The sequence below is a fragment of the Trachypithecus francoisi genome, unplaced genomic scaffold (assembly GCF_009764315.1).
Source record: "Trachypithecus francoisi isolate TF-2019V2 unplaced genomic scaffold, Tfra_2.0 Lachesis_group12, whole genome shotgun sequence".
Classification (NCBI taxonomy): domain Eukaryota; kingdom Metazoa; phylum Chordata; class Mammalia; order Primates; family Cercopithecidae; genus Trachypithecus; species Trachypithecus francoisi.
Genome location: NW_022681457.1, coordinates 78,744,119 through 78,757,952, shown reverse-complemented (window position 1 = coordinate 78,757,952; position 13,834 = coordinate 78,744,119). Strand labels below are relative to the sequence as shown.

General features: G+C 42.0%; 1 protein-coding gene across 5 annotated transcripts in view; it reads right to left on the bottom strand.

Moving 5' to 3' along the window:
• GPBP1L1 (GC-rich promoter binding protein 1 like 1) overlaps window positions 1-13,834 on the bottom strand; it is a 68,788-nt gene that overhangs the window by 11,740 nt on the left and 43,214 nt on the right. For all 5 annotated transcript variants that reach the window (XM_033226597.1, XM_033226596.1, XM_033226600.1 and 2 more), the window contains exons 6-7: window positions 6,004-6,076; window positions 3,817-4,010 (exon numbers count right to left, since the gene is read on the bottom strand). In XM_033226597.1, the coding sequence (XP_033082488.1) occupies window positions 3,817-4,010; window positions 6,004-6,076 (267 nt within the window). The remainder of the gene's footprint in view (window positions 1-3,816; window positions 4,011-6,003; window positions 6,077-13,834) is intronic.

The following is a 13,834-nucleotide window of genomic DNA, read 5'->3' as shown; positions in this document are numbered from 1 at the left end:
ATCACGTATTTGAACCCCAGTTATCCATAAAGATGACTTTGATGACCCTCCCCAGGCAGAGAAGAACAATTTTTTACAATTTTTGTTTTTTTTTGAGACGGAGTCTTGGTCTGTCGCCCAGGCTGGAGTGCAGTGGCACCATCTCGACTCACTGGATGCTCCACCTCCTGGGTTCACGCCATTCCCCTGCCTCAGCCTCCTGAGTAGCTGGGACTACAGGAAGCACCACCACGCCTAGCTAATTTTTTGTATTTTTAGTAGAGAGGAGGTTTCACCTTGTTAGCCAGGATGGTCTCTATCTCCCGACCTTGTGATCCGCCCGCCTCAGCCTCCCAAATTGCTGGGATTTCAGGTGTGAGCCACCGCGCCCAGTCAATTTTTTTTTTTTTTTTTTTTTTTTGAGACGGAGTCTCGCTCTGTCGCCCAGGCTGGAGTGCAGTGGCACGATCTCGGCTCACTGCAAGCTCCGCCTCCCGGGTTTACGCCATTCTCCTGCCTCAGCCTCCCAAGTAGCTGGGACTACAGGCGCCCGCCACCTCGCCCGGCTAGTTTTTTGTATTTTTTAGTAGAGACGGGGTTTCACCGTGTAGACCAGGATGGTCTCGATCTCCTGACCTCGTGATCCACCCGTCTCGGCCTCCCAAAGTGCTGGGATTACAGGCTTGAGCCACCGCGCCCGGCCCAGTTTTTTTTTTTTGTATCTGTTTCTTCACTAGACAGTAAACTCTTTGGGATTACAGGCCAAGTATTATTTTGTGCCTCTAGTGACACACAGTGTTTACTACTCAGATACACTCAGTAATTATTGCTAATGTTTAGATAAAATGAATGGATAAATCAACATCTGCTTATTAGTTAGCTTACCTCTTCTTCCCTCTAACATCTCATATCCTAGGTACCCAGAACCACAATCACATTTCCTGAAACCTGATCTTCCATCGTTACCCTAATTTCCCAGGGAAGAATGTCTTGTTTTCTTTTGCTGCCTAATTTGCCTCCCACTATCTGCCATTACCACCTCCCTTCTCTGCCAACTGTCACTATCCTCTTCAAGCTTCAAGAGCAGCAGCCTTTATATTAGTTTTCCAATCTTCATTCTACTCCTGACTCACACAGGGCTAAAGTGATCTTAAGTTTTGTGTCATAATTTTTATCCTTCCCACTTTTTTAACCTTTTGATTTATGAGACCCTTGAGGACACAATGACATTTTCTTACTCATTTTTATATTTTCTGTAGTCCTGCAGAATGCTTGCAGACATCTTAAAGTAACACTCAAGAAAGTCTTTATAAACTCTCAAGAAATGGGACAAACATAAGGTGTGCTGGCAGGTTGGTAACAATAGCTACCATTTATTGGCACTTACTATATGCCAGTTTTAGTTATTTCATTAAATTTTCTCATTTACTCCTCAAAAAAAAAAACGGTGAGTATTACTATGTCTATTTTATAGAAGAAGAAACTGAGACTGGGAAGTGAAGAAACTTGCGCAAGGTGGTAAGATGAAGAAGGTGCAAGGTGGAATCTGTCTATTCCATAGCCTGGCAGTTAACTTCTGTGCTCGGCTGTTTCTTTGTAATAGTTGCTCTCTTCATTGAATTCACATTCTTTTCCTTCTACCTCAGAGGAAAAGAAACCCTACGTATCCTAAACCCTTTTCAAAGATAACTGTACTTGTCAATTAGTTTTATTCCCACATATTTCTTCTTGGCCCATGATCCTTTAATCATCTCTTCTCTTCCAAGTACAGTTCAAGTTGCTTCCAGTGGCTTCTTCCGAAAGACTTCCTCATCCATTCACTTATCATTTCCACCACCTATACTCTACCTAGTTCCTTCTACTGTCAAGGTTAAAAGGTGCCACTACCTCCACATATTTCCAAAAGCCCTACTTTATTCCCTAAAAACATCAACTCAAAAGTCTCCTAAAATAATCACTAAGGCTTTTTTTCAGTTATTTTCAACTTGTTACCCCTGTTGCTATTACAAACTCACCCGCTTGTATTTCTGTGATAGTTTACAATTTTTTTCTGAACTAGTTTCTCAGTACTATCCCATTCTTTATTCCTCTTTTTCTATCATCTTCTCTTGTGTATCTAATCTACCTTGAAAACTCCAATCATTATCACTAGAATAATAATTCCCAGTGAATTTATTCAGAGGCAGGGCACAGTGGCTCACGCCTGTAATCCTAGCACTTTGTGAGGTCAAGGCGGGAGGATGGCTTGAGCCCAGAAGTTCAAGACCAGCCTGGGCAATATAGTGAGACCCCAATCACTATTATAGATAGATAGATAGATAAAGAAAGAAAAAATTATTCAGAGAGGATGGCATACACCAGAATAATTTCTTCCCAGGTAAGAGAAAAAAGAGGCAATAAGATGCAAAAGATGGATTAGAGTTTTTCTATGAGCAACTTCACAGGCCTCTGCTTAGTCTACACACTGACTATAGGACTAGCAAACTATGACCCATGGGCCAAATCTTGCCCGAGGCATTTCTGTATGATTCATGAGCTCATATTTATTTTTACATTTTTAAAGAGTTGGAAAAAAAAAAAAGCAATGTGTAACAAAAATCATGTATATTAAGCAAAGCCTAAAATATTTATCTGGCCCTTCATAGAAAAAAATTATCAATCTCTGCCATAAATGGTTTGGAGCCACTGAAGGGATTCAGGAAGGAATGTGATATATTCAATTGTTTTGGGATGATCATTCTGGCAGTTCTGCAGGACATACAGAGAGACATGAGAAAACAGAAAGGTATACTACAATAGTAAATGTGAGAACACAAAGTCCTGAACAAGGATAGCATAGAGAGAATAACAGGGACTTTGTAATTCCTTGGCTGAGGAGAATGACTAAGGAGGAAGAGAAGAGAAGCAGCCAAGGTAGTCAAGCTGAGTGATCAGATGGATGTTGTTGCTATTACAGAAAACCAGAGGGGCCAAGTGTGGTGGCTCACATCTATAATCTCAACGCTCTGGGAGGCTGAGACAGGAGGATCGCTTGAGGCCAGGAGTTAGAGACCAGCCTGGGCAACAAAATGAGATTCTGTCTCTACAAAAAATAATTAAAAAAAAAAAAAAAAAAAAGTAGTTGGGCATGGCCAGGCACGGTGGCTCACGCCTGTAATCCCAGTACTTTGGGAGGCCGAGGCGGATGGATCACGAAGTCAGGAGATGAAGACCATCCTGGCTAACACAGTGAAACCCCGTCTCTACTAAAAATACAAAAAAAATGAGCCAGGTGTGGTGGCAGGTGCCTGTAGTCCCAGCTACTCGGGAGGCTGAGGCAGGAGAATGGTGTGAACCCGGAAGGTGGAGCCTGCAGTGAGCCAAGATCGGGCCCCTGCACTCCAGCCTGGGCGACAGAGCGAGACTCCATCTCAAAAAACAAAACAAAACAAAACAAAAAATAAATTAAAAAGCCAGGCATAATGGTGTGCCCCTGTAGTTCCAGCTACTTGGGAGGCTGAGGTCACACTGAGTCATGATTGTGCCACTGCACTCCAGCCTGGGTGTCAGAGTGAGACCCTGTCTCCAAAAAAAAAAAAAAAAAGGAAGAAAAAAAGAAAGCTGCAAATCAGGAGAAAGATTACGAGGTGATGAAGCTAATGAGTATGAGAGGTCTACTAAAACTCCAGCTGGCAGGAGTAGAGTCTGGATACAGAGTACAATACTATACATATAATAAGTACTAAATGGATATCTGGTGACTGATTCGGCAAGAAAAAACAAATTTATTAATTTTTTTCTAATTTATTCCCAAACCTCTCTTGTACAAGGTTCTTATACCTTGATTCTAAATCATACCTTAGAAGGAGGTGGTACAGGCTTAGGAACCAGGTTCTTATAGACACTTGGAACCATGGATGACAGTTTGTTCCCATTTGCATGGTGAGATCCTGGTGAGGTGAATGCAGCAGAGAAGGCAGCAGCAGGATCCTCTTTGGAAACTTTTTTGATAACTAGCATCTTGGAGGGTTGCTTGGCACTAGGTGGGTTTTCTGTAAAGTACAATAGTGGAGAGACAAAAGAATATAAAACCTGTTGTGTAACATGAAGCACAGTTTATACAAAGGCCTTAGTCAACAAAACAACTGACAGTTGAGACAGAGGCATTAAACATTCCCTGGTATGCACTTAATACTCTCAAAAGTGAGATTACTCAGGAACTGTACAAAAAAATGCAGCATACGAGGAACTTGATACTAAAGTTATAAATCAGCCAGAAAGTCCAAAGATGTTAGCAGTCCTTCAGGGGCACAATATGTCTGATGCACTGTGTGATCAGTCAAGCATGAACCAAACAAGAATAAATCCAAGGGCCACGCACTGTGGCTCACGCCTATAATCCCAACACTTGGAGGTGGTGAGGTGGGCAGATCACTTGAGTCCAGGAGTTCGAGACCAGCGTGGGTTGGCAAACCCTGTGGCAAAACCCCACCTTTACAAAAAATACAAACATTAGCCAGGGATGGTGGCACACATCTGTGGTCCCAGCTACTTAGGAGGCTGAGGTGGGAGAATCACTTGAACCCAGGAGGTCGAGGCTGCAGCGAGCCATGACTGTGCTACTGCACTCCAGCCTGGATGACAGAGTGAGACCCTAACTCAAAAAAACAAAAACAAAACAAAACAAACAAACAGAAAAACACTTAAGAGTAGCAGCTCCTGTCAGCATGAGAATAGAGAGAGATGAGGTAATCAGGGATTGGAGTCTGCCATGAAACTCTCTGATGAGGCAAACTGGAGCAAAGGTATACACCATTAGCAAAGAGGAGAAGGTACAGTGATCAATCTTAATCCTACAATACTGGATTCTAAACCCATCATTTAGGTAAGTTAAAGACTTCCCATGTTCATAGCTATGAACATGTCTAATGAAGGAACCAGGAGAGTTCAATTTGTAAATGCCAAAGATCCCAATGCTACAGATTAGGTTTGGTTTGAAATACAGATTCCTATCACACCACTGCACTCTAGCCTGGGTGACAGAGTGAGATTCTGTCTCCAAAACAAAACAAAAAACCACAAACATATACACACACACACACACACACACAGAGATGTTTAAACATACATATATAGGAATGTTTAAGAATATATTGTTATGGGCCGGGCGTGGTGGCTCATGCCTTAATCCCAGCACTTTGGGAGGCTGAGGCAGGTGAATCATGAGTTCAAGATACCGAGACCATCTTGGCCAACATGGTGAAATCCCGTCTCTACTAAAAATACAAAAATTAGCCGGGCATGGTGGCGTGCGCCTGTTAATTCCAGCTACTTAGGAGGCTGAGGCAGGAGAATCGCTTGAATCTGGGAGGCAGAGGTTGCAGTGAGCTGAGATTGCACCATTGCATTCCAGTCTAGAGACTAAGACTCCATCTCAAAAATAAAAAAATAAATAAATTTAAAAAAAAGTGAATTAGCAATGTTAATTAATTTTATGAATGTTTTCTACTTAAAATCTGCTTCCTTGTTGGTCATGGTGGCTCACACCTGTAATCCTAACACTTTGGGAGGCCAAGGCGGGTGAATCACTTGAGGCCAGGAATTCGAGACAAGCCTGACCAACATGGTAAAACCCTGTCTGGACTAAAAATACAAAAATTAGCCAGGCGTGGTGTAGTCCCAGCTATGAAGGTGGAGGCTGCAGTGAGCTGAGATCATGCCACTGAACTACAGCCTGGGCAACAGAATGAGACTGTCTCAAATGAACAAAGAAACAAACACCCAAACACCACCACCAAAACAACTGCTTCCAAATTCAGGGTTCTATAAGCTCTCAGTTGTATTATGACTCCACTACCATGGTAACATTTCAATGGTGTTTGGGGGTTGGGGGACAGAGTAACCTGCTACAGTAGAATGCTAGTTACCATGGGCAAATGCATGAGATGAGAAACAAGAGATAAAAAGAGATAAGGAATCTTTGCTCCTCTCCCTGCGAAGGAAAAAATTTTAAGTTGTGCCTTTAAAATGGCAAAATCTACCTACCCCATACTCCAGAAGGTGTCCCAATAGGTCTGCATGGCTGATTCTGTTTGCCAGCTTCTGGATTCAAGGAGGGCTAGGAAAAAAGGGATATGAATGGTTGATACAGAAAGCTGATCATTTTGGTACTTTTCACAAAGTAGCCATCACCATGGAACCTATCAAATAACCTATCAAATAATTACATATTAGCAGCACTTATTAATTTGACACTGTATTCAGAATTATAACAAACAGAAAATGTCAAAATGCAAAATCAGTAAGTATTATGTTAATCTTAGTTTCTCCTGAGTTTCATTTCCTTTGATATAAGGCATTTCATTTATTTTAAACAGACTAAATGTGCAAATTCCCACTTTCCTATAGGATATGTATGCCAAACAAGGAGGCACTGAAAGTTAGATGAACAAGAATGTGGATCATTTTCCTCAGATTAAAGGAGGACAATCTGGTCAGTGAAATGTATAGTATTCACTGCATTTCTAAGACGGGTGTAGGGCAGGGGCAGACTATATGCCAAGGACTGTACTAGAAATACAATAAAGAGCCCCTGTCTTCACACAGGTCACAGTTTCGCTATAAAAACTTGTAGATAAGTACAATAAAAGGTTACAAGGATGATGAAAAAAATTCGTATCAGGGAAGAAGGAGTACTCATGAAGAAATCTCAATTCTACTTGAAAGAGAAGTGCTATCAGAAAAGGTTTTACTACAGGTGATTTAAGAATCCTTAAAGATAAATTCCAAAGCTGGAAAATGGGTAATTGCAGGAACAGAAAGCATTAAAAAGAATATTCAGGTCTGCAAATTGTTCAGCATGAGTAGTGCTAGGGAAGGAGGGGACCCTTCTGTGGGGAAAGAGATATCTGGCAAAGTAGGCCAAGAGCCAGTTTGTGGAGGATTTCTTAGAGGAGATTAAGTTTTATTCTACAGGTAATGAGGATCCATCCATCTTTCATGCAGAGTTAACAGGATCTAATTATCAATTTACAACCGTCACTCTAGTAGCAGCCTGAAGGATGGATCTGAGGGGTTTAAATATCAACTAAAAGACCATTAGGAGGCCGGGCACAGTGGCTCAAGCCTGTAATCCCAGCACTTTGGGAGGCTGAGAGGGGCGGATCACAAGGTCAGGAGATCAAGACCATCCTCGCTAACCCGGTGAAACCCCGTCTCTACTAAAAAATACAAAAAACTAGCCGGGCGAGGTGGCGGGTGCCTGTAGTCCCAGCTACTTGGGAGGCTGAGACAGGAGAATGGCGTGAACCCGGGAGGCAGAGCTTGCAGTGAGCTGAGATCCGGCCACTGCACTCCAGCCTGGGCGACACAGCGAGACTCCGTCTCAAAAAAAAAAAAAAAAAAAAAACCATTAGGAGATCAATTCCATAGTCTGGGAGGGTAATAAAGGCAAGAGAAGTAGAGAACAAGATAAGGAAAAGGGCAGGGAAGAGTTAAGAGCACCAGACTAGACTTAGTTATAATTGTATGACACTGCTGTCCTAGCCCAAACTTTACAATCTGGTAACAGGGTAGGAAAATGGCTTTTTCTTTTTGAGACAGTCTCACTCTGTTGCCCAGGCTGGAGTGCAGTGGCATGATCTTGGCTCACTGGAACCTCCATTTCCCAGGTTCAAGCAATTCTCCTGTCTCAGCTTCCCGAGTAACTGGGATTACAGGTGTGCACCACCACACACAACTAATTTTTGTATTTTTAGTAGAGACGGGGTTTCACCATGTTGGCCAGGCTGGTCTCGAACTGACCTCAAGTGATCCACTCACCTCGGCCTCCCAAAGTGCTGGGATTACAGGCGTGAGCCACCATGCCCAGCCGGAAAATGGCTTTTCAGCACAATTGCCAGTGAACATCATACAAACAACAAAAGGACACCCAGACTCCACTACAGAACTTCAGAATCAGAATCTCTAGGGGCAGGGCTTCTAGCAGGTAGGTATTTTCCAACCAATCAAGGTGAGAACCACTACAATAGGAGAACAAGCACAAATGCAAATGAAACTACCAACTCTCTATATAAGTGGACAAATCAGTGACAGATTTTTTTTTTTTTTTTTTTTTTTTTTTTGTTGAGATGGAGTCTCGCTCTGTCGCCCAGGCTGGAGTGCAGTGGCCGGATCTCAGCTCACTGCAAGCTCCGCCTCCCGGGTTTACGCCATTCTCTCGCCTCAGCCTCCCGAGTAGCTGGGACTACAGGCGCCCGCCATCTCGCCCGGCTAATTTTTTTATTTTTTTTTTAGTAGAGACGGGGTTTCACCGTGTTAGCCAGGATGGTCTCGATCTCCTGACCTCGTGATCCGCCCGTCTCGGCCTCCCAAAGTGCTGGGATTACAGGCTTGAGCCACCGCGCCCGGCCCCAGTGACAGATTTTGAAGGACAGGTTAATACATTCCTCTAGATGGAGTAGTAGAGGCAGAAGGAGTACCCAGCCCTAAAAGCTGTGGTTGTTTCCTTGTCTCATTTTAATAGGCACGTGTTCTTGGTTACATTGTATCCAGGGTTCTCAGAGACAATGCTCCTATTTATACAGTATCTTTGATCTCTTTCCACTCTTTTAAAAATGCACAGTTTTAAAACTTTTAAAAATAGTAAAATATAAACAGAAAAAATAGAAAACAAATGAATAAGTTAATGGGTAAAAGTTCTTTTAAACACTACATGGTTTAAGCAACATAACATTACCTGCCAAACCAGAAAGACATTACAAATCTCATTAGAAAAAAAAAACAAAAAATACTCATATGGTGATCACAGAATTTTTTTTGTTTTACTATCCAACTGTGTCTCCCTTGACACTATAGTTTTGTCTCCAAAAACAATCTCAACTTTTAATCTACTAGTTTTTAGAAAATCTTACGCCTCGGCATTTTCTATAAATTGGTAGTTGTTTCTAGAGGTTACAGAATCCTTAGTGGTTTTGTATTATTCCATTAGGAGACACACACATAACACGTGGTTGTGCTTCTTTTGGTTATGTTGGCAGACACTGATGCTCATAGCCTAAAACTGTCAACTCAATACAAGATGCAAAAACAATGATCTAATATTACAATTCTTTATAAAGTAGTATACTTCCATAAATAGGAACTTCCCCTCATCTATTTGGCAATTCAATGGTACAGTTCACATAGAAAAAATATGATACATGCTTATTCCTAAGGTGAGGCAGGCATCATTGTGAATTCACAGATTTAAATCCAATTTGATGTGATTCAGCCCTCACCATTATTATCATTAACTGATGCATAAAACGGTCCCATGTTTGGCCTGTGGAATCCTTTTCAATTTGGCTTCTAAATCCTTTTGTTACAACCGTAGTAGTTCTTTAATTACTTCTTTGCTATCTAGTTTGAAAAAATATTCTAGACTCTTCTTTTAAGTATGCTGTCTGAACTATTTCAAGATCAGAATCCAAGCAGTAGAGTCACTCATTGCTATGGGGTTGTTCATTGTTCCCATGTCTTTTCAGTGGACAGAACTGCCTAGAAGAATGTATTTTTTCACTCCAAAGCTAAAACACCTCATAACTTATTACTGATATTCCCAATTCAAACTGAGTACCCTTGTTGATTTTATGGAACATCTATTTTATGTTTTTATTTTCTTCTATACAGAATCCTGATTTTCAGGCATACAAAGGATAGAATATCATATTTAATTGCTTTATCTCATATTACGCACAAGTTTCAGAATAGCAATGTCAGTATTTCACCAGTTACCAAAATGTTTTTCTTTGGACATGTTCTCCCCATCTTTCCACTTAAAAAAAGTTATACTATATCCAGATTGTCAGATCATGTAACTATCACATGCGAACTCTCTTTTAACCCTCATTTCATCTTAGCTCTACAATTAACCATACATTTAATACGTACCACCATTCCTTTTGTTATCATCTTTCTGGTTTGTCAGAAGCTTGTTCTTTTTTTTGTTTGTTTTTGAGACGGAGTCTTGCTCTGTCCTCCAGGCTGGAGTGCAGTGTGGCCTGATCTCAGCTCACTGCAAGCTCCGCCTCCCGGGTTCACGCTATTCTCCTGCCTCAGCCTCCTGAGTAGCTGGGACTACAGGTGCCCGCCACCGCAGCCGGCTAATTTTTTGTATTTTTAGTAGAGACGGGGTTTCACCGCGGTCTCGATCTGCTGACCTTGTGATCCGCCCACCTTGGCCTCCCAAAGTGCTGGGATTACAGGCGTGAGCCACCTTGCCCGGCAGAAGCTTATTCTTTAGTAGTTCTCAGGACAAGTCCTGGGAACAATATTCCAGAGTTTTTTTTTGAGGCATTTTATTTGTAAATATGTACTGCATCCCTAGAAACAAAATCCAAGGATTTTCCCTCCTATGTGTTTTCATCTTGCTTCTTCATGGTCCATGATACCAGTTAAGGTTGTCAATATGATGAAGTCAAACTGGTGGGATAGAAGCAGATTGTTCTGCCGTTTTTCTAGATCTTTGAGTTGCACATCAGAGCTGGGGCTCTACACTTGTTTAGCCTGCCTGTGAGGTTCACAATTTTCTGAGCTCTGTAATCATCAATGATTTCAAATTTGCCAATGTCACGATGCTTCATCATTACAGCTAGAAGTTGGACAATGACTTTGGAGCATGGCCTAATGGTGTTTGCCGCTCTTTCCGGCATTGGTGATACTCTTGAGAGCATGAGGTAGGATGTTCACATGCACCACTGTGACAGCGCGAAACAATGGCGGAAAGAGCAATATTCCAAGAACTTACACACTATGTTTGTCTGTGATCTTTATAACTGAACATTAGATTGACAAAGCACAAAATCTTTGGCTCACGTTTGATCGTAATTGCTACTCCATTTACTTGATATAAAGCTTTGCTGTCACAGTCTATCTGGTTTTCTTTCTCTTAACTCAGTCTTTATGCCTGAATGGCCAAAGGATATCTTTTTTTGTTCTAGTATTCTGTAAGAGTGTATTTTAGTCGTCCTGACTGTCCTTTCAATTTGTAGATTCAAATCTAAATGTATTTCAGAAAAATGTTCTTGAATTATACTTTTCAGTATTTTTTTTTTTTTTTTGAGATGGAGTCTCGCTCTGTCACCTTGGCTGGAGTGCAGTGGCGTGATCTTGGCTCACTGCAAGCTCCACCTCCCAGGTTCAAGCCATTCTCCTGCCTCAGCATCCCGAGTAGCTGGGACTACAGATGCCCACCACCACGCCTGGCTAATTTTTTTATTTTTAGTAGAGACGGGGTTTCACCGCGGTCTCGATCTGCTGACCTTGTGATCCGCCCACCTTGGCCTCCCAAAGTGCTGGGATTACAGGCGTGAGCCACCTTGCCCGGCAGAAGCTTATTCTTTAGTAGTTCTCAGGACAAGTCCTGGGAACAATATTCCAGAGTTTTTTTTTGAGGCATTTTATTTGTAAATATGTACTGCATCCCTAGAAACAAAATCCAAGGATTTTCCCTCCTATGTGTTTTCATCTTGCTTCTTCATGGTCCATGATACCAGTTAAGGTTGTCAATATGATGAAGTCAAACTGGTGGGATAGAAGCAGATTGTTCTGCCGTTTTTCTAGATCTTTGAGTTGCACATCAGAGCTGGGGCTCTACACTTGTTTAGCCTGCCTGTGAGGTTCACAATTTTCTGAGCTCTGTAATCATCAATGATTTCAAATTTGCCAATGTCACGATGCTTCATCATTACAGCTAGAAGTTGGACAATGACTTTGGAGCATGGCCTAATGGTGTTTGCCGCTCTTTCCGGCATTGGTGATACTCTTGAGAGCATGAGGTAGGATGTTCACATGCACCACTGTGACAGCGCGAAACAATGGCGGAAAGAGCAATATTCCAAGAACTTACACACTATGTTTGTCTGTGATCTTTATAACTGAACATTAGATTGACAAAGCACAAAATCTTTGGCTCACGTTTGATCGTAATTGCTACTCCATTTACTTGATATAAAGCTTTGCTGTCACAGTCTATCTGGTTTTCTTTCTCTTAACTCAGTCTTTATGCCTGAATGGCCAAAGGATATCTTTTTTTGTTCTAGTATTCTGTAAGAGTGTATTTTAGTCGTCCTGACTGTCCTTTCAATTTGTAGATTCAAATCTAAATGTATTTCAGAAAAATGTTCTTGAATTATACTTTTCAGTATTTTTTTTTTTTTTTTGAGATGGAGTCTCGCTCTGTCACCTTGGCTGGAGTGCAGTGGCGTGATCTTGGCTCACTGCAAGCTCCACCTCCCAGGTTCAAGCCATTCTCCTGCCTCAGCATCCCGAGTAGCTGGGACTACAGATGCCCACCACCACGCCTGGCTAATTTTTTTATTTTTAGTAGAGACGGGGTTTCACCTTGTTAGCCAGGATGGTCTTGATCCCCTGACCTCGTGATCCGCCTACCTCGGCCTCCCAAAGTCCCACCCAGCCACTTTTCAGTATTTAAGCTATTCCTTTATTTTGGTTTTCCTTCTGGGGGTGGAGGTGGGAAGATCCTATTATATATCTATATTAGATCTTTTCTGCCAAACTGTTTTCCCCAGTTTTAATTTCTCATCTATGTATTTCTCCTTCATTTAAAAAAATTTCCTTTCCTGTCTTCTAATTCTTGAAAAATATTAGTATTTATTCTCTTTATTCTTTCTTGTTTAGTCTTTATTTTTCTGAAATCTTTTATTATTTCTTTTCTAGAGTTCTAGCTCCTTATTTTGAGTTTTTCCAGATGATTTTTTTTTTAAACCAACTTCTTAGGATCATTAATCTTTTTTCTTTTGGAGACAGAGTTTCATACTCTTGTTGCCCAGGCTGGAGTGCAATGGTGCGATCTTGGCTCACTGCAACCTCTGCCTCCCAGGTTTATTTTCTTTAATGTCCTGGTTATCCTTTCCCTACCGCTTTTATCTGAAACTTTCCTTTCCTTTGTTTCTAACTGACTTGTCTCTCTGCAGCTCAATCTGGATTATATTTCCAACAGTTTGCCCTCAGTGAGGGACTTTGTTCTGGAAGGGTATATTGGCCAGTTAGTATGAACAACGATAGAACCCTGTGCTGGTTACTGCTTCTTAGTTACAAAGTCATCCCTTCTGCCTGTTGTGCAAAAATGTGCCTGGACACTTTAAAATTTTTCCTTTGACAGCTGACATGTTAACTTCTGCCAGCAGAGAACAATGGAGAGATTCTTATTTCCTGTTCCTGTGTGCTTTTTCAGTGGGCTCCTACAGTGCCCAGTTCCTCAAAGCCAGGTTCTGACGTACAAGCTCAGAGACCAGCAGCTTCCCTCAGCACCCCATCTGAGTAGTTTTGTAGCAGAGTGACACCTCTCATGAAAAGCCTTTCAGCACGATTCCCCAGAGAAGGACATTAGCAATTACTTTGCCATTCAGTGGGCCACAACTGAGCCCTTTCTAACCAGGTATGAATCTCAGCCCTGGGGTAGTGGTAGGGAAATGGGGGACTCATTCTTGGACACTATCTTAGCTTTAAGGGTAGTGGCTGCTCCCTGTATGTATTTTCTTCTTTTTTGAGACAGGGTCTCTGTCACCCAGGGTGGAGTGAAGTGGTGCCATGTGGGCTCACTGCAGCTATGACTTGCCAGACTCAAGCAATCCTCCCACCTCAGCCCCCTGAGTAGCTAGGACTACCAGGTATGCACCACGTCCAGATAATTTTTTTTTTTTTTTTTTTTTGAGACGGAGTCTCGCTCTGTTGCCCAGGCTGGAGTGCAGTGGCGCAATCTCTGCTCACTGCAAGCTCCGCCGCCTCTGGGGTTCACGCCACTCTCCTGCCTCAGCCTCCCTAGTAGCTGGGACTACAGGCGCCCGTCACCACGCCCGGCTAATTTTTTTGTATT